At 54.7% G+C, this 22,931-nt stretch overlaps 1 protein-coding gene across 4 annotated transcripts in view; it reads left to right on the top strand.

Annotated features, from left to right (window-relative positions):
* POLR3E (RNA polymerase III subunit E) overlaps positions 1-22,672 on the top strand; it is a 29,246-nt gene extending 6,574 nt beyond the window's left edge. For 3 of the 4 annotated variants that reach the window (XM_045776431.2, XM_087869824.1, XM_045776433.2), the window contains exons 3-21: positions 348-398; positions 2,653-2,730; positions 3,483-3,598; positions 3,973-4,055; positions 7,302-7,409; positions 7,731-7,780; positions 9,431-9,550; positions 10,584-10,669; positions 10,983-11,027; positions 11,112-11,203; positions 12,174-12,294; positions 14,988-15,069; positions 16,183-16,242; positions 16,341-16,498; positions 16,889-16,950; positions 17,525-18,051; positions 20,119-20,196; positions 21,449-21,574; positions 22,304-22,672. In XM_045776431.2, coding sequence (XP_045632387.1) covers positions 348-398; positions 2,653-2,730; positions 3,483-3,598; positions 3,973-4,055; positions 7,302-7,409; positions 7,731-7,780; positions 9,431-9,550; positions 10,584-10,669; positions 10,983-11,027; positions 11,112-11,203; positions 12,174-12,294; positions 14,988-15,069; positions 16,183-16,242; positions 16,341-16,498; positions 16,889-16,950; positions 17,525-18,051; positions 20,119-20,196; positions 21,449-21,574; positions 22,304-22,360 — 2,100 coding nt within the window. In that variant the 3' untranslated portion in view covers positions 22,361-22,672. The remainder of the gene's footprint in view (positions 1-347; positions 399-2,652; positions 2,731-3,482; positions 3,599-3,972; positions 4,056-7,301; positions 7,410-7,730; positions 7,781-9,430; positions 9,551-10,583; positions 10,670-10,982; positions 11,028-11,111; positions 11,204-12,173; positions 12,295-14,987; positions 15,070-16,182; positions 16,243-16,340; positions 16,499-16,888; positions 16,951-17,524; positions 18,052-20,118; positions 20,197-21,448; positions 21,575-22,303) is intronic. The other variant, XM_045776432.2, reaches the window with a different exon arrangement.
* Positions 22,673-22,931: the final 259 nt, after the last annotated feature.

Raw genomic sequence — 22,931 nt, 5'->3', positions numbered from 1 at the left:
GGTGGTGGAGGGCACAGGGAGGAGGCACAGGCAAGTGCGTACGCTCTCCTCTGCCCCAGCCTCATCAGAAGAGCATTTAATCTGGCTCTAGGAGGCATCCTGACTTGAGCAGCCCTGGGGAAGGCACGTTTTTATTGGGTTGTAGTGGACCTAGCAGGGGGCTGAAACTCTAGCTATGGAGAGGGAGGCTGGAGACTCGGTTCCCTCTGTTTCTAGCAGGAGCTGAGTTATTGCCCCCACCCCCACACTGCCTCTAGCAGCCACGACCCCTGACTGACCTCCAGGGAGCAGGGGCAGGCCAGGCACCTGTTCTGTCTCCTGTTTAAGTCTTCTTCCCTTTCTCCCAGATCGACGTGTACTTGGCCAAAAGTCTGGCAGAGAAGCTGTATTTGTTTCAGGTAATGATGAGACCAGAGGGTGAAGGAGCCATCTGGAGCATGGGGGGTGGGGGGTGAGGGGCGCTGGGAAACCTCAGCCTCGCTTAGGTTTCTGGGCACCAAAGTGTGGGACTGGGGGTTCTCTTCGCTCTTGTGGGCGGGCAGGTTAACAGTCTCTCATTTCGAAGATGGGGAAATCAAGGCAGCTGTGAGAGGCAGAACAGCGTCGTGGTTCAGGCTTGGGCTCTGGGAACCCGGCAGCCACGTTGAGGCCCAGCCCCACTGTGACTTAGCTGTGAGCCCCGGGCAAGGTCCTTAAGCTCTCTGTGCCTCTGTTCCTCATATGCAGAATGGTGGCAGTTGCACTACCCCCCCCCCCCCCCCCCGTAGCATCCCCGTGGGGGTTGGATGAATCCATCCAAAGTGCACAGAACACGGCCTGGCCTGGAGCTCAGTTCCACAGTCTGTTTTAGGACAGTTTTGTCCCATGTCCCCCATTCCTGCCTGCATCCTGAGGCAACCATTAACCTGTTTTCTCGCTCTGTGGTTTCGCCTGTTTTGGACATTTCATGCCCACGGAATCATGGCATAGGTGGCTTCTTCTACTTAGCATCGTGGTTTCAAGGCTCACGCATGTTACAGCACGTATCCATACCTCATTCCTTTTTATGGACGAATAGTACCCCGTGATGTGGCTATATACACCACATTCTGTTATCCGTGCATCGATGGCTGTTTGGGTTGGTTCCACTTTGGGGCTATTACGAGCAGTGCTGCTGTGAACATCGCACGCAAGCTTTTGTGTGGACAGGTGTTGTCCTTTCTCTTGGGCATATCCCTAGGAGCAGAGTTGCTGGATCCAATGGAAACACTGTTTCATGTTTCGGGGCAGGGACAGGTTGTTTGCATTTCCAACAAGAAGGTTGTGGTTCTAAGTGTTCTGTCTCCATGTTGCATGTGCGAAGGTGAGGCGCGGAGAGGCTAGCCACTTGTGCACGGGACCCAGAACAGGGCAACAGTGGGGGTGCTCCAAATGTGAGCTGGGAAGAGGCCCGGCTCCCCCCCGCCCCTGGGGTCTGCCTTTACAGGCTGCCTTCAGGCCTTCTGAACTGGTTTCCTTGACTGCCTGCAAAATGGTGGGGAGCTGGCGGTGGTGACGGTGACTCCATTGTGTTCATGGTGGGCCAGGCCCTGTGGCAGTGTCTGCTCTCTTTGCCTCATTCCCCGCCCCCAGCAGCCCCGTGAGGTGAGGACTCGCACACTTGTGGTGGTGAGTAGCTGGCCCAGGTCCACACATTGCAAGAGGCAGAGTTGGGACCGGAACCCAGGCCTGATTCCAGAACCTTGCCCTTTACCACCACCCGGCCCAGCCCGAGATCAAGAGATGGCAGCGCTGTAAGGGCTCAGGCCACACCAGTCAGGCTCCAGACTGTTCCTCCTTCCGCTGCCAGAGGCTCCGGCCCAGGAAGCAAGGAGGAGTAGCTGTGTTGCTGTCTGAGTGAGCTTTTAGGAAGTCACCATTGCTCTGGGCTGGAATGTAGCACATCCGAAAGGCCCCACACAGAGGGTTCACTGTACACGGTGCCACGCCTCCAGCAGGCTCCTTCCGGAGGCTGTCGTGGTGCAGGCAGCTCTGGGCACAGCTGCTCAAGGGCGGGTCCAGACCGTGACTCATCCATCCACCTGATGGCGTCCTTCCGGTGCCAGAGAAAAGAAAGGTGCCTCTGTGAGGACTGATGTGGGAAGATGTCCCCAGCGTGTTCAGAGCAAAGAAGTGACTTCAGAGCAATATATTTAAGTGTGACATAAAAACTTCACGCACGGGGACACTGAGGCCCAGAAGGGGCCGAGTGGGTCAGGGGCAGCTTTTTATTATGGAAAAGTTGACAGGGCGGCAGAGAGAGAATGGCCCATACGCCCGTCCTCCACCCTCAGCACGTCACCGGTCAGGTCTTCCGTCTGTGCTGCCCACGGTCTCATGTCCCTTGTCTTCAGTCTTGCCTGCCCGGCAGGGTGCTGTGAGTGACCGGAGAGGGGCCTGTTCGGGTTCCTGATGCTTAGGCTTGTCCCTCAGAGGTCAGAGACCTTCGAAAATTGACTTTTGGAAGGAAGCTGGTTGGAGCTGGTATGAAGGGGACGCAGGCGGGGACCAGCGAGGACCTCTGGTCTCTGCTTGGCGTTGATTCTTGGCTGGAGCCTTTGAGCCCAGCGCTGGTCTGGGCCGGGCCGGGCCAGCCTGGGCAGGGTGGACTGATGGCTCCCTTCCCCTCCCCAGTACCCTGTGCGCCCAGCCTCGATGACCTACGATGACATTCCACACCTCTCAGCCAAGATCAAGCCCAAGCAGCAGAAGGTGGGGCTGCCCTCTGACAGGTGGAGGAGGGGAGGGGCGATACAGGTGGGGGTCGATGCATGCGAGGCGGAGACGGGCCTTTTGGGGACTAGAAGCCCAGAGAAGGAGCGATTGGAGGATTTGGAGGAGAACCAGTCGCTTGCAGAGCCTGGAAAGCTGAGGAAGGAAAGTTTCCAGAAAGAAAGGGAGTAAAGCAGCTGCAGAGAGGCCAGGGAAGAATAAGGCTCGGGATGAGTTAGAGACTGGGAATGGGGGGCTCATGTTCACAGGATAAGGCAGGGACTGACAGGCAGCAGCTCTGATAAGCTCGAAGTGCCTTGAAGGCATGGGGTGATAGGCGCCAGGAGCACTGGACATGTGCCTTGTCCAGGGGGTGTCTGCAGCTTCAGCCCCCCCCCCCATTGCCACTTGCAATGACTTTTCAAGAAAAGTTGGAAATGAGAATTTTTATGAGAAAATCTCTTGAATTTTTAATGTTGGCACCGAATTTAGACTTTGGAGGGTAGAATGGGGAAGACAAATAGAACTACATGACACCATCCCCCAAAAAAGCACTCTGGTCTTTCTGTTGGAATTGGGGTTTGTGACCTTTGATGTAGACTGAACCCCAGAGACCCTTAGGGAGGGATGTGTGTTGGGCCTGCTTCTGGGCAGGGCTGGGATTGGCAGGGACTGGGGCCAGGACATGGCTGTGGCCAGGTTGGGGGTATCCTTGAGTTCCTCATAGCTGGTTGGGGTGCTGATGCCTGCAGGTAGAGCTTGAGATGGCCATCGACACCCTGAACCCCAACTATTGCCGCAGCAAAGGGGAGCAGATTGCACTCAACGTGGACGGCGCCTGCGCGGATGAGAGCAGCACTTACTCCTCGTGAGTTCCCCGGGCCCAGCCTCCAGGCTCTGGTGTGCCTCAGTGAGAGCCCGTTGCTGGGCTCCCTACCAACGTCCCAACTTCACATGCTTGGGCCTGGCACAGTCCTGCCCTGTGGCAAATCTCTTCCCTCCCGAGAGGCCCCTTGATGGGAGTGGGGGCTTGACCCACCCTGTCCTTGGGCCACAAATCAGGCCTTGGGTTTTCTCTTCCCCAGCTTCCCTCCTGAGGCTCACATATGCTGAGTTGGGGCTTTGCTCCCTGTCCCTTGGTATTAAATTTCAGCAGGTGTCCGGGGTAGAGGATGTTGTGCCTGCCACGCCCTGGGTCTGGAACTGCCTTTCCCTTGACGTCTGTTCTCCCTGTGCTCCCAGGAAGCTGATGGACAAGCAGACATTCTGTTCCTCCCAGAGCACCAGTAACACAGCCCGTTACGCTGCCGCACTCTACAGGCAAGGTACCCGCGCTGGGCAGCCAGGCTGCCGTGGCTCCTGGAGGCCGCTTGGGTGGGAGGGAAGCAGGAGGGGGGCTGGGACGGGGGGAGGCTGTCCCTAGCCTGGTACCCAGCTTTCTGCTCCCCAAATGCTGGATGCTCTTAGGGGCCAGGCAGGTTGTAGAAATGACATTGTCAGGGGGCTGGAATAGGCCACCTCTAAGGACTTCTGGCTTTTGATGCTGCCTGGCCTGATAAAGGTGGTGCTTCCAAGGTCACTGTCCTCCTGGGACACAGACATACACACAGCAGAACTTTTGAGACAGGTGGGAGAATTTTGTTTTAAATATAAGGTACTTGTGGGGCTTCTGGTTGGCTCAGTTCGTAGAGCATCCAACCCTTGATTTCAGCTCAGGTCATGATCTCAGGGTCGTGGGATCGAGCCCTATGTCGGGTTCTGCGCTTAGCCTGGAGCCTGCTTGGGATTCTCTCTCCCTCTGCCCCTCCCTCCATTCGCTTGCTCTCTCTACATCCCTCCCTCCCTCTCAAAAAAAAAAAAAAAATTCAAGGTACTTATGCATGAGCAATTTTACTCTTAGCATCCACCCAAGAGAAGTGAAACATCTATCCACACAAAATATGTTCATAGCAGCAGTATTCATAATAGTGAAAAGGTAGAAACAGTCCATATCTGCCAGCTGATGATAGCAAAGTGCACTACAGCCGTGCAACTGAATGTTATTTGGCCACGTGAGGAAATGCAGTCCTGCTGTGTCCTCTAGCATGCGTGATGCTCGGTGAGAAACCGTCACAGAAGGCTGCGCGCTGTAGGAGTCCGTTACATGACGTGTCCCCAGGAGGCAAGTCCGTGGAGACAGAAAGCACGTAGTAGTTGCCCATGGCTGGGAGGAATGTGGGTTGGGGAGTGACTGAGGATGGGTTCAGGGTTTCTTTCTGGGGAGATGAAAATGTTCTTTGGGGGCAGGGCACAGAGGGCGAGAGAAATCCCAAGCAGGCTTCACGGTCAGTGCGGAGCCTGTCACAGGGCTCCATCTCACAACCCTGAGATGGTGACCTGAGCTGAAATCTAGAGTCAGGCGCTTAACCGACTGAGCCACCCCGGCGCCTCTCAAAATGTTCTTAAATTGATTATAGTGCTGGTTGTACAGCTGCAGGAATATATTAAAATACATTGACTAGTATTCTTTAAATTTTGTATGGCATGTGAATTCTATCTCAATAAAGCCATTAAAAAGTAAGTATTTAGTGTTCATAAAGCAATAAGTAAAACTAATTTGAACACTTAGGAAACAACTAGGAAAGACTCAGAAGTAGTATCAAATAACCGTATCCTTCTTTTTTGATTTTAGTAAAATGTACATAACATGAAATTCACCATTTTAACCATTTTTTAAAAAATATTTATTTTAGAGCATGCTCCCGGGGGGCAGGGGGCGGGTAGGCAGAGGAAGAGAGTCTTAAACTAACTCCATGCCGAGCGCAGAGCCCGACACAGGGCTCGATCTCACGACCCTGAGATCACGACCTGAACCGAAACCGGGTCGGACACCTAACTGACGTGCCGCCCAGGCACCCCTCATTTTAACCACTTTTAAGTGTGCAGTTCAGTGGCGGTGAGGGTATTCGCGTTGGTGTGCAGTCGTCACCACCGTCCATCTCCAGACCTTGTGCTATCTTCCCGACGTGATTGTTTTCTTCTGTAGCCAAACTTAACTTTCTTTCTTCTGAATCTCTTGTCTTGTTTTTTAGGATTCTTTCTCCCATCCTAGGTTCATACAGAGGTTCTCCTAATTTTTTTTTTTTTTAATTTTATTTATTTTTTTGACAGAGAACGATTGCACACAAGCAGGGGAGAGGGAGAGGGAGAAGCAGGTAACCCAGTGAGCAGGGAACGTGACGCGGGGCTTGATCCCAGGACCCTGAGATCATGACCTGAGCTGAAGGCAGACGCTTAACCAACTGAGCCATCCAAGCACCCCCTAAAATTTTTTCCAGTATTATTTTATACAAAAATTTTTAACATTTTTGAAAATTATTCTCATATGTAGGGTGGTAAGATGATTCCTTTTTAATTTTTTAAATTCGCGTATAATTAACAAACCGTTATATTCGTGTCGGGCGTACAGTAGTGCGAGTCAGTGATTCTGTACCTGACTCCACTCATCGAGATAAGTGCGCCCTGAATCCCCATCACCCAGTTCACCCATCCCCCACCCACTCCCCTCTGGTAACCATCAGTGTGTTCTCTGTGGTTAAGAGTCTGTGGGTTCTGTGTGTGTGTGTGTGTGTTTTTGTTTTGTTTATTTAAGTAGGCTCTATGCCCACCCAGTGTGGGGCTCAAACTCATAACCTAGAGATCGAGGGTTGCATGCTCTACCCACAGAGCCACCCAAGAGCCCCGAATTTGTTTTTTTTGTGTGTGTGCTTCCCCACCCCCCGTTCTTTTGTTTCTTAAATTCCACATATGAGTGAAATCATGTGGTATTTGTAGGACCATTTGCTTCTTTACCCCTGACTGCAAGCGTTCCGCTCTGAGTCCAGAAGCCTTTCACAGAGCCACTTACCAGAGCCTCAGCGTGTGATTTCTTCTCTTTCAAGCCCACATTGACTTGAGAGAAATTGATGGTTTTTGCATCGCCTCCCCATACATGGGTCTAATTCACAAGGAAAAGTCCTGATAATCGTCGCGGACTGTGTAGTCACTCCTCCAGCTGGCCACACCAGGGCCGTTCCTCCAGCCACATTTGCACTAGCAGACTTCTGAGCGGATTGGGTGGGATTTTGACGAGCCGAGTTGGAGGATGAGGAGGAGAGGCAGTCTGTGTGGGGAGTGGGCGGTGGGTGTTGAGGGTGTCTGGCAAAGAGGCCTGGCGGGGAAAAGCAGGCCCTGTTTGGAGTGGAAAAGTTGCCCTGTGTGCCAGAGCAAGCAACTGGGGGGCAGGGGGTGGCGACCGGGGTCGGAAAGGCCTTCGGTGCTCATGGGGGAGGGTGTGCAGGCAGGCTTAAAGAGGTGGCTCATGTCCTGCTGCAGCTGTGTGCTTACTGGGCCAGGAGGGGTGGTTGGGAAGGGCCATGGGCCGGGTGCTCCCGAGGCTCTGGGACTGGGAGCTAGAGCAGAGGTGGGAGGTGGCTTGGCGGTGGGCTGAGGCCTTTGGGGGAGTCCAGGGCCTTTTGTGACTGCCGTGAGCCAAGCTGGGTGGGTTGGCCGCAGTTCCCAGGGTCAGGTCCAAGGCCTTCCTCCTCTGCCAGGTGAGCTGCACCTGACGCCTCTCCACGGCATCCTGCAGCTGCGGCCCAGCTTCTCCTACCTGGATAAGGCGGACGCCAAGCACCGGGAGAGGGAGGCGGCCAACGAAGGTGAGCTCTGGATGCCTAGCCCTTCTGTCTGCATCTTGGCGGGATGGGTTGGTCGTGGGAGAAACTGCACAGGGTTGGATTCCAGGGCACTGAGCAGCGTCCCTCCCTCTCCCAGTGGGTGTGGGGAGCACTCACAACCAGAAATGCCTTCCTGCATTCCCGAGTGACCCCTGGTGGGCAAAACTGCCCCCAACTGAGAAGCGCTGACTTGTCCAACCACCTGTGTCTAGAAGGAGAATTCCCAGAGACCCCTGCCTGAGGCCTTCTGGGGAGTTGGGGGGCTCCGCCAAGGCTGCAAGCAGCGTCCGCTTTCTCTTGCAGCAGGAGACTCTTCACAGGATGAGGCGGAAGAAGACGTGAAGCAGATCACGGTGAGTGAACTCCGGCCCCGAGGAGAGGGAGGGCCTGGGGGGCAGCGGCTGGCTCTGTAGCTCAGCTGCCTGGAGGCTGCATGGGGTGGGAGGGGCTGTGCAGAAGCCGGGCTCTGGGGGTGAAACAGATACTAAAACAGGGTCCCGTTCTTCAGAGCCTGCCTGCGGGGCGGCCTGGAGGGATAGCCTGTCTGCCCACCCTGACTTGTCCCAGATGTACACAGGATAGCAGCCTGGGGTCTCCATAGCGCAGGGACCCTGGGGCTTGGCTGGAACTGGAATTGCCTGGGAGGAGGAGACCGGGGCCTAGGAGGTCCAGGGAACCCGCACAGTCTGTGCCGTGTTACCTAACCACGTAATTCTGTCTTTTCAGTGGTGCACAGATGCAGCATTTCTGTCTAATACTTATTCCTGTATTGCAAGCATTGTGAGGAGAATATTGCCCTTCCACTTAGGGCTTGTGGAGTTTCCTCTCTGTAAGCATATGGAAGTTAGAATGAGTATTTAAGGAAGAAAGCACAGAGTGACACAGATGGCGTACGGACGTGGCTTAAGTTGTGAGCCTTTGCGCCGACATGATACCGACATGATACCGACATGACCGCTGTGGCGGTGGTGGGTGCTCGCCCTGTTCTCTCAGTAGCTTGTTGAATGATCAGCCTCCTTCCCTTCTCGGGGACTCAGCTGGCCCTCGTTTAACAAGTCATCCTTAGGCCCGTGAACTTTAAAGCACCCGTATAGAATCCCAGGATTCTGACTGGCTGGCCCAGTCAGTAGAATATGCAATTCTTGATATCAGGGTCGTGAGTTCAAGGCCCATGTTGGGTGTGGAGTCTACTTTAAAAAAAAGAAAAAATCCCAGGGTTCTATAATCCACCAACGGCCCTGTGCAGGTGCCCTTCATAGGAGAGGTGTCAGGGCTTGGTTCCATCGGGATGCTAAGCAGCAGAAACCTGGATCTACCTGGCATGAGCCCAAAATGGAATGTATTGGTCTCTGTTACTGAAAAGTTGAGGGGTAGCTTCAGGTATGGCTGGATTCAGGTGCTCAGGCTCTGTCATCGAGACCTGGTTTCTCCATCTCCATCTCCAGGTTCTGCCTTCCTCTTTTGGCCTCTTTCTCAGGCAGGGTGTCTGTCCCCAGTGGTACAGAGTTGTCCCAGCTCCAGGCTCACATCCTCCCAGCTTCCAAGACCCCAGGGGAAAAGAAACTTCTTTCTCATTACTTCTAACTAAAGTCCCAGACTGGACTCATTGGCTTGGCCAACCCTGAACCAGCCCCTGTGGCTAAGAGGATTTGGTGCTCGGATTGTCCAGGTCTGAGTCACGTGCCCACTCCTGTGGCTGGGAACGTGTGTGGGGGTGGGGGCCCGGGGGAGGGATATTTGCTCCCTTGAGCTGAGGGGGACCTGGGCATTTCCCAAAGGAAAACGGGAGGGGGGCTTTAGCAGTGGGAGTGGAAATGGATTGGGTGCTGGGCAGGCAGAAGGAAGAAAAAGCTGCTCCCTGGCCTGTGTCTGCGAGTCACAGAGACGGACACAGTTGGAGCTGAATTTAAGAGATGTGTGTTGGGAAATGAGGGGAGGGGGAGCGGTGCGGGGCCGGCAGCCCAGAATGGGTCCTGGGCCTGAGGCCACGACCCCCCTCCCAGGTGCGGTTCTCCCGTCCTGAGTCAGAGCAGGCCCGCCAGCGCCGCGTGCAGTCCTACGAGTTCCTGCAGAAGAAGCACGCCGAGGAGCCCTGGGTGCACCTGCACTACTACGGCCTGAGGGTAAGCCGGGGTCCCCAGCGGTGGGGGCTGATGCTGGCCCTGGACCGGGGTTCTGGGAGAGGAGCCCAGTCTCATCTTGAACTGGTTTCAGATTCTCTGAGAGCCACTTGGTGGTAGGGAGCCCAGGGAGAGAGGGTCAAGTCCTGGGGACAGTTTATCCCTTGTTCCAGCCGGTCTGCTTAGCGTGTGTCCCCAGGGGATCAGGAGAGTGAGAAAGGAGTCCACCATCCTGGGTCAGGGGTTTCGGCATCCCCAGGCTCTCGTCAAGTGTGAGCTTCTTGCCGGCCCCAGGGTGGGGCTGGTGTTTGGTTATGTACTTTTATGCATCGTGGGTCCTGAATGAAGGCGCTCGCTGGAGAACCGGCCATCTGTCACATGGCCAGGTTCCCTGTGTACCTGCCAAAGGTGCTTTCGACTACTCTATACTTGGTTTTCATCTCGTGTGCTGACTTAGAACCCAATGCTTGAAACTGTATTGAGTAAGGGAAGCGATTGAATCAAAGCCAAAGATGCCATAGGGCTCCCCAACATTTTTCTCGGGGAGGAGCAACTCCTGATTTCTCTGGAACTTTCCTGAAAGAGATTCAGGTTGACAGAGCCTTAGAGTCAGACTTCCAGAAGCTCTGCTATTTCCTGGTGCGTGACTTTATGCAAATTACCTAATGAGATAAGTCGATACATATTTGCAGCCATTGGACCAGAGCCTGGAACATAGTAGGTGCTCAGTGACTGTTAGCTGTTTTATTTACCATTGCTGTTAATGGCCCTGTGTCGCAGGCAGGGTACCTCAGCACGGGTGCTGGGGCTGTTCGGTGGTAAAGCTGGAAATGCTTGGTTGAGACCACTTCGCAGAGGCCTTGAGTGCCATGCTCAGGTGGTTGGATGTGATCCTTTGGCGAGCCTTGGGGCAGGACAGTGGGCGGCTGGAGTGGAAGGTGATGCAGGGGTGAAAACTGGATGGCAGAGGGGCTTGGGGGTGGCGCTGGCCCGAGATGGTGGCTGAGGGTCCTCCCACCCTGCCCTTCCCCAACAGGATAGCCGCTCTGAGCATGAGCGCCAGTACCTGCTGTGCCAGGGTTCCAGCGGGGTTGAGAACACAGAGCTCGTCAAGTCACCCAGGTGGGACCGGCCGGGCCGTTTAGCCCTGCGGGCTCCTGAGCCTACCACTGGCCCCAGGAGGGTCCCTTTGGTGTGGGGCCTTCCTCGGGACTGTGGCCTCTGGAGAAGGCCAGGAGGGTGGGTGTGGAAAGAGATGGTCGCCCTTTCTCTGCAAGTTTGGGCGGGAGCTAGGGGAGGGTGGGTATGGGTCTCTATCCCCTATCCCCCAGCCCTCCCTTGGGGAGGCTTCAGCCTAGGTGCGATCTGGGTTTGTGGGCAGGAGTGGGGCAGGGACAGAGCCCAGGAGCTGCTGACCCTGCCCTCTCCCCTGCAGTGAGTACCTCATGATGCTGATGCCGCCCAGCCCGGAGGAGGAGAAGTGAGTAGAGTTGGGCCGGACGCCACCCTCCCCACCCCCCATCTCTCTCACCCTCCTCTGACATACCGTCTCTGTTTTCAACAGAGACAAACCCGTGGCCCCCAGCAACGTCCTGTCCATGGCCCAGCTGCGCACGTTGCCCCTGGCCGATCAGATCAAGATCCTGATGAAGAATGGTGGGTGGACACCCCCTTCCCCCAGGCGGACCCCAGCCCTATCACCTCCTGGGGAAAATGGAGTGTGGGGCAGACTAAGGACTGAGGGGCAAGGCCAGAGGCTCCCACCACCCAGAGCTTGCCTGGCTTTACAGCTCTGGCCTTGTCTGGAAGGAATGCACTCGGCCGGGCTCCAGTTCCTGTTCTTGATCCACTCTGCTGTGTGAGCATGAGCAGACCACTGACCCTCCCGCGCCTAAGGAACTAGGAGAGCTCCTGGGGGCTGAGATGCTCTCTCACGGCGTATACAGAGCCTTGCACGTGAACATGAGCTCCGTTCGTTCGCTTGCACTATTTTGTGGCACCCACACCAGGCTGCACACAGTAGGGAGTGGTCTCCTTTCTCAGAGGACTCGGGGGGCCAGGATCTGTAGGGCAGACGTGGGCCCTGAATCTCAGAGCTGGGTCCCAGGCTCCGGGCTCCTCTTCGAAGATACCACCTCCAGGTTCTCCAGGTGCCTGAGCAGAGGGGAGCTCCCGGCTCTGCCTGGGGCTGCTAAGGCGCCAGCCCACTGGCCTTGCTAAGAGGACGTGGGGCCTACCCCAGGCCCTTTCTGGGCCAGAGTAGTAATGGTTTTACCCCCCCACCCCCACCCCCACCCCTGTAGGCTCCACGCCCAACATGGGGTTTGAACTCATGACCCTGAGATCAAGAGTTGCATACTTTACCAACTGAGCCAGGCATCCCATAATAGTTTACCTTTAAGGAGCACCCCTTGGGGTGTCTACTCCAGGATTCAGTGAGTGCGGGGAGCCTGCACAAGCAGCCAGTGAAGTCAGCACTTGTTATTGCCCGCGTCGTCTGCGTTATTCCCATGCTGGGGTGGTTGTGTGAGCCTGAAGCTGTATAGACTTGGTGGATGGGGGGTGGCGGGGGGAGGGAAGGGCCGGGGCCTCTTCCCTTGCCTGATGTCTTGTGCACCCTCCGCAGTGAAGGTCATGCCTTTTGCCAACCTGATGAGCCTCCTCGGCCCCTCCATCGACTCTGTGGCTGTTCTGCGTGGCATCCAGAAGGTGGCGATGTTGGTCCAAGGAAACTGGGTTGTGAAGAGGTGAGTTCTCTTTATGGGAGCGTCTGATCCATTTAAAGTCCTCGTGATTACTGATGTTTTGGGTTTAAGTCCACCATAGCGCTGTCTGTCCTGCATTTTATATCCATTCTTAGCTGCTACTGGATTCTTAATCATTCTATTTCTCCCTGCTAATTTGAAAGTTACCTTTTCTGGGCTCTTTTAGTGAGTACCCTACAGATCCAGGGTGCGTTCATAACTGATCACGGTTTAATATTAATTGCTGTTTTACCCTCATCCAGGACGATTCAAAGACCTTAGAATGTTTTATATTTACTTTTCTCCCAACTCGTGCTGTTGTATTTATATATTTTAATTGTATTTTAAAACCCACAGGACATTATCATATCCAGTTAATATTCTTCAGATCTGCTCACATATTTACTTTCTTATTTTGCTCATCATGCCTTTCTGCATCTGAGTTTCTGTCTGGGATAATTACCTTCTGCCAAAAACTGCTGGGGTGTTTCCTTTAACGAGGGTCTGCAGGGGCAGAGTTCCCTTGGGTTTTGTATGGTTGGAAAGGTCTATTCCACCTTTGTGGTTAAAGGATACTTTTCCTGAATGTAGAATTCAAGGTTGATTTCCTTCCACACTGACATAATTTCATTGCATTTATTCCCATTGTTTCTAGTGACGAGTCTGCTCTCTTTACCCCTGGTTCGCTAGGCCCTTTTTGAGATGTTCTCTTGTGGCTTTCCACAGTTCATTAAGATGCGTCTGAGCATGAGTTTTCTTTCACGTGTCCCATGGGGTTCGGAGCATGTGGCTTGATGCCTTTCAGGAGTTTCTCTTCTGTGATCCCTCCACCAGACTGTCACTGTCAAGGGGTTTTAGGGACTTCTGTTTTGACCGTCCCTCGTGTTCCTGGCACTCAGTATAATGCCTGGCACATCTTAGGCCCTTGCTAGGAAGTGTGGCTGCATTTTATGTGTACTTGGATTATGTTTAATTTTAAGTAGTTTACACAGAATACACTAATAAAGACTCTAGAAAGTGTGGTGTAAGGTGAACTGAACAGTCTATCAAAATATGAAAAAACTTCGAAATTTTTTAAGTACTTCATTGCTGAAACTCCCATCGTTTCGGTTGGTTGGCCAAGTGAATTGTAAAGGCTATTCACGTTGCTGCCACCTGGTGGCGCCCTTGCACTGGGAAACATGGCCAGTGTCTGTCAGTAGGTCGCGGCTGTTGTCTCCTGCCACGTTGTTTGATTGTGGAAGGTCTTTGGATGGCGCAACACTTGTTAAATAGGACCACCAGCAGAAGGAGTGGGGCAGGAGAGCAGAGGCTTCTCGGACACAGGATGGTCTGGGGTGCTGTGAATGAATGAGAGCTAGGAGGGGCCGTCCCGTCACTTCTGAGGACACTGACCCAGAGAGGCAGAGACTTGCCAAATGTCTGACAGCAGGGCAGCCAGCCACAGAGCTGGGGTCTGAGCTCTTCGCCCAGCACTGCCTGTGGCCCTGGTGCTTCTGCCCTTTCAGCCTGGGGTCTGTCCCTGTCAGGGCCTCCCGGGCCTCATGTGTTCTGCCTGCCGCCGTGCTTCGGGTCCTGCTGCGAGCCCTCACTGCCATGCCACGGCCTGGGGGTGGTGCTCCTTCCTCGTTGTTCCTTTGTGTTCCTGTGAGGAGATGATGCAGAATTCACACATGGTTCACTAAATCTGTCTCCGTGGCATGTTCTGTGCCCTGTGCTCCGCTGTCATTCACATGCTGTCCCCGTTCTCAGGAAACGTGTGCGGGCGGAAGTGGGCACCATTACAGATGAGCGCACGGAGTGCAGGGATCCGGGGCACGTGCCACGTTCATCCGCTCGTTCAGTACCTACCTAGCGGCTCCCTTCCCTCTGTGTGGCAGTGATGGCCCCTGTCCCCATAGTGTGTTTCTGGGAAGGGAGTGGACACAGAGCTCAGCCTGGAAGGAAGAGTATTAGTTGGTTACCAGGTAGGATTGAGGAGGGGAGGAGAGAGGTCTCCCAGCAGAAGGAGTGGGGCAGGAGAGCAGGGGCTCCTCGGGCACGGGATGGTCTGGTGTGTGTGTGTGTGTGTGTGTGTGTGTGTGTGTGTGTGTGTGTGAATGACAGGGTCTGTGGCTGAACTTGGTCACGGTTATACTTGTAAGCCTCAGCTACCTGCTTATTCACCCCTGGGCCCTGAAGTTCTCTGAGTTGGACTGCTGGTCCCATTCTCTCCAAAGGCTTCAGCCCCACTTGTGCCTCAGGCCCCATCCAGGTCCCATCCCTAACCCCTCTTGCTCCCACTTACACTGCCTGCCTGTCCCTTCTGGCAGGTGGTGAAGCTATGTCCTGCTTCCCAGCCAGTCTTTCTGGGCCTCACACCTGCCTCGAAGGTGGGACTCGCTGTCTCCCCAGAGTCCCAGGCTGGCCTGTTTCTGAGCCCCTGCTCTCCCTGACTGCAGTGGGCCTCAGGGCTGGCCAGTGTGTGCATGGAAGGTCATGAAGGACTGGGAGGAAGGACACTTGGGGGGTGTGCTTCTTTTCTGTGTACGTGTTCATAGAGCCAGGCTCCGCGGTGGAAAGGGTGGCCCCGAGGGCAGCTCTCCGACCTGTGTTGGAGAGGCATGGGCTGGGCCGGTGCTTGGAGCTGGGGGTGGGGCGCTGCAGGAGCGGAGGGGCTGGGACTGGGACTGACCTGCTCCTGCTCTTGTTGGCAGCGACATCCTGTACCCCAAGGACTCCTCCAGCCCTCACAGCGGCGTCCCTGCCGAGGTGCTCTGCCGGGGTCGTGACTTCGTTGTAAGTGCCCAGGCTCCCTGGCTTCTGGTTGGTTGGGCAGGGATCATGGGAGGGGGTGGCTCTGGACCCTGTTTCTTTCTCCTTCGACTCAGAATCCTGGAGTCTTGGGCTTCATAAGAACATCTGAGTTCCTCTTGCCTGGGGATTATAAACCAGAAGCCCGTAGGTGGACTCTGGCTAAGGAACGTGTTTCATTTGGCCTGAGTAGTTTTTTTTAAATGTTCATCTGTATTAATGTTTAAAATTCAAAATCCTGGTGCAAACCAGATTTCTAGCTCATTACGAATAGTTGGACAGTCTGGTACCACTTTGCCCAAACCCCTGAATGGCGCCGACTTCGGGTGGGGCTGACTGTCCCGCCTCCACAGTCCCGACGCAGGCCTGCTTCTCTCGTACGTGTTCCCTGTGTTACTGCGGGGGGTTTTGGCAACTCCAGAGCTAGCTCATTGCCCTGCCCTCATCCGGTAAAGCCCGGCCCAGGTATCCCTCTCAAGGGCTTGAACCCCGGCTGCTGGGATCCTTTGAGGGGACTCGGTCTCCTAAGCTGTGCGCAGGGCACCCTGAAGCTGTTGAAGAGAGTGCCTGCGTTTTCTCTCAGCCTGGCCGGGCATCCTGGCTTCCCTGGACAGTTAGCAGCTCGGGGCCAGAGTGGTGGATATCTGACCCTGGGCACGCTCACAGAGCCCGTGGGCCGTTTGCCACTGCCTGCCCGCCTGTCTCTGTTCACGTGGACGCAGTCAGAGCAGGGCCTGGGTGGGGCGCCTGGGTGGCTCAGTTGTTAAGCGTCTGCCTTCGGCTCGGGGCGTGGTCCCGGGGCCCTGGGATTGAGACCCGCATCGGGCTCCCTGCTCTGCTGGGAGCCTGCTTCTTCCTCTCCCACTCCCCCTGCTTGCATTCCCTCCCTCTCGCTGGCTGTCTCTATCAAATAAATAAATAAAATCTTAAAAAAAAAACAAAAACGGGGCCTGGGGGCAGGGGCTGGTCCAATCTGAGTTCTTGTCAGGACCGTCTTCCCTCATCCCAGGCCCCCAGGACAACTGCAGGGGCCTGGGGGGTGGTCTTAGGAGTAATCCGTCTTTGTCTCCTGGAAACAGACTGCTTTTTCTCCCTCAGATGTGGAAGTTCACGCAGAGCCGGTGGGTGGTGAGGAAAGAGGTGGCGGCAGTGACTAAAGTAAGTGCTCTCGGTCAGAGGCCTGGGCCCTGCCGCTGCAGGGAGTGGGGCCGGGCGGCTTTTGGGCCTGCGGGCCTTACCTTCGTCCTCTCCCCCAGCTGTGCACGGAGGATGTGAAGGACTTCCTAGAGCACATGGCCGTGGTGCGGATCAATAAGGGCTGGGAGTTCATACTGCCTTACGATGGGGAGTTCATCAGGAAGCATCCAGATGTGGTCCAGCGGCAGCATATGCTGTGGACGGGCATCCAGGCCAAGTAAGGGGTTGCTGGGCAATCCACAGCCACCTCGCCCCCCAGGCCAAGTGTGGGCTGGTGGAGGCACGCTGGGGCCCCATGCACCCCTTCCTCCCAGAAACCCCCAGCACAGGCCTGACACAGCCACCCCTGCCGATCAGAGCTGGTGTGTCTGTTCCGAGGGGTTGTGAAGGAGCAGGAGCCTGGGCTCGTGTGGGTCACTGCTGCCCGCCCCAGCCTGGGGGCTCCCGCTGGGCACGGGGCCTGTGCCGTGGGGAGGGCTGGCAGGGCTCCATGCAGCTGGTGTCTTCAGTCACCAGGATATCCCTGCCTCGATGGCAGGGGTTACTGTAGTGAGGCAGGTGACAGGGGACGTGGTGTAAAGTTAAAAGCGTTTATTCTTCTTTTCAGATTAGAAAAAGTGTATAATCTTGTGAAGGAAAGCTTGCCAAAGAAGCCAGATGGACAATCAGGTGTGCGAGGGGCTTTGGACTGGGCCGGCCCCTAACCCAGCCCTGGCTCTGGGAGGCCTGCTTTGTGGGGGCTTGTCAGGGCTCGGGCTGGAGAGGGGTGTGTGGCTCTCACCACTGGGTGTCCTTTCTGTGCCTTCCTCCCCCTTCCCCACAGACCTCAGCTTAAGGCTTGGCCTTAGGGACTGAGGGCTTCTGAACTCCGGGGCTGTGCTGGGGCGCAGGCCTTCCTGGGTTGGCAGAAGGTGGCGGTGGGACAGGAGGAACTGGCAGAGACTCAGCAGTAACCCGTCCTGGTTTGAATCTCCCAACGTGGGATTCTCATTTTCCCCACTTCTGTTTCTTTCCTCATCGTGGGGGTAGCTCCGCTTCCCCCCCACCCCACCGCCCAGTCAGTGGGGGTGAGAGGCAGGACCGAAGCGCTTGCTTCAGCCCCGCCTGGCCTGCGTTGTTCCTGTGCCCTTCCTCCGGGGAGCAGGATGCCCCCGTCAGCCTGGCAGGGCTTATCCGTGGGCAGAGGGCCCTTCTCTGCACTGTCCCTGAGCCCCCCCCTGAGCAGCGCTGCCTCTCCCCACAGGGCCTGCTGCTCTGCTCTCTGGGGACCAGCGGGTCCAAGTGGCCAAAAGCAAGGCCCAGCAGAACCACGCACTGCTGGAACGGGAGCTGCAGCGGAGGAAAGAGCAGATGCAGGCGTCCTCGGTCCTGCCTGGCGTGCGGATCAAGGAGGAGCCCATGAGTGAGGAGGGAGAGGAAGAAGAAGATCGAGATGCAGAGGAAGACGAGGAGCCCATGGACACCTCTCTTGGTGGCAGCCTCCACAACAGGCTGGCCAATGGGTTGCCTAGCGGGCGGGCGACAGGTGGGGACAGCTTCAATGGGCACCCGCCCCCGGGCTGTGCCAGCACCCCCGTGGCCCGGGAACTGAGGGCCTTCGTGGAGGCCACCTTTCAGAGACAGTTTGTGCTCACGCTGAGTGAACTCAAGCGCCTCTTCAACCTGCATCTGGCCAGCCTGCCACCTGGCCACACACTGTTCAGTGGCATCTCGGACCGCATGCTGCAGGACACGGTGCTGGCCGCCGGTTGCAAGCAAATATTGGTGCCTGTAAGTAGAGCCTGCGCCTCCGGTTGGGCGTGCATGCGAGGCCACCCTCTGCCCCTCAGGACGGCTCCCAGGCAGGCAGCACCTTTCCTGGCGGGAAGGCAACAAATGGGGTCACTCTGGAGTGGCCTGCGCCACGCTTGCTTTGGGGGAACCAGTTGTTTGCAGGCTGCATGGGAACTCGGGGGGAGCACTGACCTTGGTCTGAATCTTGGCTCTCATGGGGTGGCTTTGTGTTAGCTTGGGCCTCTTAGGCTCTGCACCCTCATCTGACGTGGGCACATGTTGGCTTTGCCATCCTAGGACTTGGGTAAGGGCCCACTGAGATGTCCGAAGGCGCTAACCCATTGCTTGGCCTACAGCAGGGCCTTGGTCCGTGCAGGTTCCTGTCAACCCCGCCGTTTTTCAGGATGAATTCGCTTCTGCCAGCACTTGATCTTTGCAATTTGCAGGTGTAGAGACTGACTTCAAAGAAGTGAAATGAGCTTGTGTAAAGGTCATATACCCAGGAAGTGCTAGAGCTGGAATTGGAACCCAGTATAGTGGCTGCAGGGCTGAAATCTTTTCTGCTTTAACTAAGATGCGCTGGCCCTTTGAGCCGAGCCCACAGCTTGTGCCTGGGCTCCGGCAGGCCTCTCTGGCTAGAGGTTAGCTGAGCACCGTGCTCAGCATTTCTGCTGCCAGGCCTGCAGGTGGCAGCATGAGCCATCCACACCCCAGGTCTCTCGTCTGCCTTGGCAGGGGCCCTGGAGTAGAAGTGTAGGGGCAGAGGGCATGTTGCAGACCATTTTCCTTCCTGGCCTATGGCTTCAGGAAGTGGTGCTGGTCATTCTCTCCCCCCTGCCTCTGCCCAGACCTGGCAGCAGACAGGTCTGGTGTGGGGCCGTGGCGGCCTCGTAAGGGAGCGTCGACAATTGCAATCCAAGGTCAGAAGCACCTGCAGCCTCAGGTGATGTGAGGCGAAGGCCATCTTTGTGTATGTGAGACACGGAAACTAGGACGAGAGGCCCTGGATATCAAGCTGGCTAGGCTCTCCCAGGAGATCTGGCCCTCGTGGCAGGGAGCCTCCTTGGTGCAGTTTCCTATGGAAGGTACCAGAGTTTGGGGGCCCTGTCCTATTTGGAACCACCTTTGCCCACCCAGCAAATGGGTGTAGTTAGCTCCAGGCTCCCCTTTCTCGGAGCTGGGCCAGGCAGGGAGGGGCACCTGCCCAGGGTTAGCTGGGCTGTCTTGGGCTGCTGGAGTGGATGGGAGAGGGATGTGAGGTAGGCTGCTCTCAGGCACCGCTGCCCCGCTCCTTCCTCTTGGTGGGGCTGGTGTCCCCAGGAGACCATACAGGATTGTCCCCTCTGAGGAGGAAAGGACCTCTGAAGTGTCTAGCCTCGGGGTGCTGAGGTCCAGGGAGAGTGAGTAGACTCACAGACTTGAGTTTAATCCTGGTGCTGCTACTTATTAGATGTGTGACCCGGAACACTAAGTCAACGGAGCTGGCTTCTTCCCCTGGAGAGTGGGAGGCTGCAACACCTTGTTCCTGCCTCTCTGCTTTCCGATGATCAAATGAGATTGTACGTTTACAGTCCTCCTGGGGCTTTATGTGGTAGGAGCCACCACTGTTGCTTCTGTTGTGGGGTCAAGGCTGGAAACCAGGTGCTGTGAGCCTGGCCCTCTTTTTCTTGGTCCACCTTTGGACCCTGCTGAACCAAGTGGTGTGGGTTGCTTGGGAGTCAGGCAGGGCCTCTCACCGGTACCGGCACAGCCCTTGAGGGAAGGGGTTGGAAGGAATCCCCAGGATACTCCTAGGGCGGTGGGAGTGCTTCTCCCACATCTGAGGGCTTATGTTGGAGGTGAGCTAATGCCAAGCTAGCAGGAGAAACAGAAACCAGATTCCTTTCCTTGTCCAGTGAATCTGGGGGCTTCCTGCTGTCCCACTGAAGTCCTAATAAGTGGCAAGAACTGGAATTGGAGCCCCTGGTCTCACATGGGCTCATTTTTCTGAGTGGGACTCATGCAGACCAGGGCAGGTGGACCTGTGTGGTAAAGACAGACAACTCACGCCTGGGCCTTGGTTAGTTTCCCCCCCAGACTGCTGCGTCCCCAGATGAGCAGAAGGTGTTCGCCCTCTGGGAGTCTGGAGACATGAGCGATCAGGTAAGGTGATCTCTGCTGCTGTCTCCCCAAAAGCAGGGAGGTGGGGTGAGGCCTTTAGGGAGATGCAGAGTACAGAATGTACACTTCAGATTTTCCAGCCACTCCCAATTTTAAATAATCTGGCTCTGTGTATTGTGAAAACAGGCTGCACGTGCCCATCATTTGAGCCGAAACCAGTGGTTCCTGAGTGCCAGTCTAGACCAGCTGCATTAGAATTCTCTTAAAAATATATATATAGGCTCTTAAGACTGATGCCAGAGATTTAGTTCAGCTCTGTAGGAGCTAGATATTTACGTGTTTACAGACTTTTTTCTTAAAGATTTTATTTGAGAGAGCACAAGCGGGGTACAGCAGGCAGAGGGAGAAGCAGGTGTCCCGCATGGGGCTTGAATCCCAGGACCCTGGGCAGACAACCAACTGAGCCACCCAGGCACCCCTACATGTCTATAGAGCTTTCCAAAGGATTCTGCCATCCAGCCGGGCTCATGAACCAGTGACAGTCCACATTTCTCAGGTGGCTTCTGGCAGTAAGAATCAAAAGGATTTCTTATCAGATCTCAGGTGCTGGTTTCTAAGAGAAATTGGTCCATTTTGCCTCCTGTCACACTCTGGCAGGAAGGGTCACGAGTGTCCAATGAACAAAATAGGAGTTAAACCAGCAGCAGTGTCTGTCTAGTGTGGTCATGGACCCTGAGGTCCACAATTTTCCTTAATCATGAACTTGCCTGAACTTTAAGGATTAAGGTTAAATTGCTGAAACACTAGTCTGCCCCTTCTCCAGGTCCTGTCCCTAAGGTATGGGGAGCTTCCCCCTGGGGCCCCAGCACGAGAGCAGGGCGGCGGCTCTTCCTGAGCCATCCTGTGTACACTCAGCCAGAAGAGGTGGCAGGTAGAGGAAATTCAAAGAATTTGATGATTTTTTTCTTTTAATGATCAGATTCAAATAAGGGCATATTCTTAAAAATACACGAGACAAAGCTTTCCGGCCCTGTCTGTGCCTTTCCCTGCCTCCTAGTTATCATGAAACACCAAGTCTAAACTGCTTGTCCTCGGCTGGCGCGTCCCTGGCTTTGTTGTCTTCTTCCTGGGGTCTCGGGATGACAGGTCGGTCAGACGTACTCACCTGTAAACAGAAGTCCTGGGCGCACACAGACCGCAGTGTGGAGTTAGGTCCATGGTTTGCATCTCTTGTTTTGGGGTGGTGCTCTTTTAGGTGACTGTTTTCCACAGTAACATATTTTTGCTATTAAAGCACCGACAGGTTTTGCTTGAAATCTTTTCCAAAAATTACCGGGTACGTCGGAACATGATCCAGTCGCGGCTGACTCAAGAGTGTGGAGAGGATCTGAGTAAACAGGAAGTGGATAAAGTGCTAAAGGTACAGTTACTTTGCGTTATCAGGCCCCTGTCTCAGGTGGAGGCTGCCAGTGTGTTTCTTAAATCCAGCTTCTGGCTCCCTCCCCAGCCAGGGGGTCTCTGCAACTGATGATGGTGGATACGGGCAGAAGGACTGAACTGAGTGAGGTGTGGATGCCATCTTCCAAAAATAGTCTAGTGGGTCTTCCTTTGAGGTGACCAGGCCTGAGAGGCCCGACTCCCCTCCCCTTTTGAATCTCGTACCACTTACTTTCAGTAGAACCAATTTTAAGTTTGGCTTAAAAAGGAATATTTATCTAGTATATGAAAGTACCTAAGTATACTACTTATAATGCTTTTATGAATTAACTGTGGCACAAATACCATATTTGCAGAAACCGTGGAACATGGACCGTTTCCCTCCATTGTGATGCTCTCAGACATCCAGGGCATAACCTAGTGCTAGTTATTATGAGGCACTGTTCTAGGTCAGCTTATGGGTTTTTTGTTTTGTTTTTTCAATGTGCTTACAAAGCACATTCATTTATGGCTCCTCACTTTTTGGACACCCTGAGAGGAAGAGGTTTTGAGGCCCAAACACTGTTACCATAGCACTGGGATGAGGCGGATCTTGATTTCCCATTTGTGTTCTATCCATTAAGCATAAATTGAGTTGTGGTATTCCGAACACGACGCAGTAGCTACCTTTCTTGCCAAAGTCTGCCCTTAGCACGTTTCTCTCTCCTCACAGGACTGCTGTGTAAGCTATGGTGGCATGTGGTACCTTAAAGGGACGGTACAGTCTTGACAATAGTCACAAACCACTAACCCAGTGAATCCAAGCCCAAGGAAGGACGGCAAAGCCAGCAGAGGTGGCAGTGGTCTTACTGCTTCGGAAGACACAGAGCGGGAGGAACTGACCATGCCGCGGCTGGGGCGTTTTGCTGTCTGGCGGACAGCAGGGATCATCCTCAGCCAGGGGCAGGGTCAGCTGAAGTTAGTTAGATTGCTCCCAGGAGAGAGGGCAGCCGGGACCTTCGTTACAGTATAATTTGAAATTCCTGATGTATTTTATTATTTGGTTTCATTCTCATAATAAAGAGAGTGTATACTGACCACAGGCAGGCTGATGAAAATCATGGTTTAATATTTTACTTTTCAAACTTAATGCCAACAAGGTCTAAGTTATGTTTACAAGATGAAGAAAATGTTTTAAATATTTAAAATGCCTAGAAGCCAGTATTTAGTCTTCGATTACCTATCTGCTAAGACTTCTGCCAGTTTCATTAAACAAACCAAATTGAATTGTTTCACTGCTGGGTTTCTGTGGCCACCTTACCTTTTAAGACAATTTTATGTAGCAGTCTCAGCTGTTTACA

The sequence above is a fragment of the Ursus americanus genome, chromosome 2, assembly GCF_024610735.1.
Source record: "Ursus americanus isolate L20-20 chromosome 2, mUrsAme1.1.p, whole genome shotgun sequence".
Lineage (NCBI taxonomy): Eukaryota > Metazoa > Chordata > Mammalia > Carnivora > Ursidae > Ursus > Ursus americanus.
This window is presented reverse-complemented; position numbering and strand designations above follow the sequence as displayed.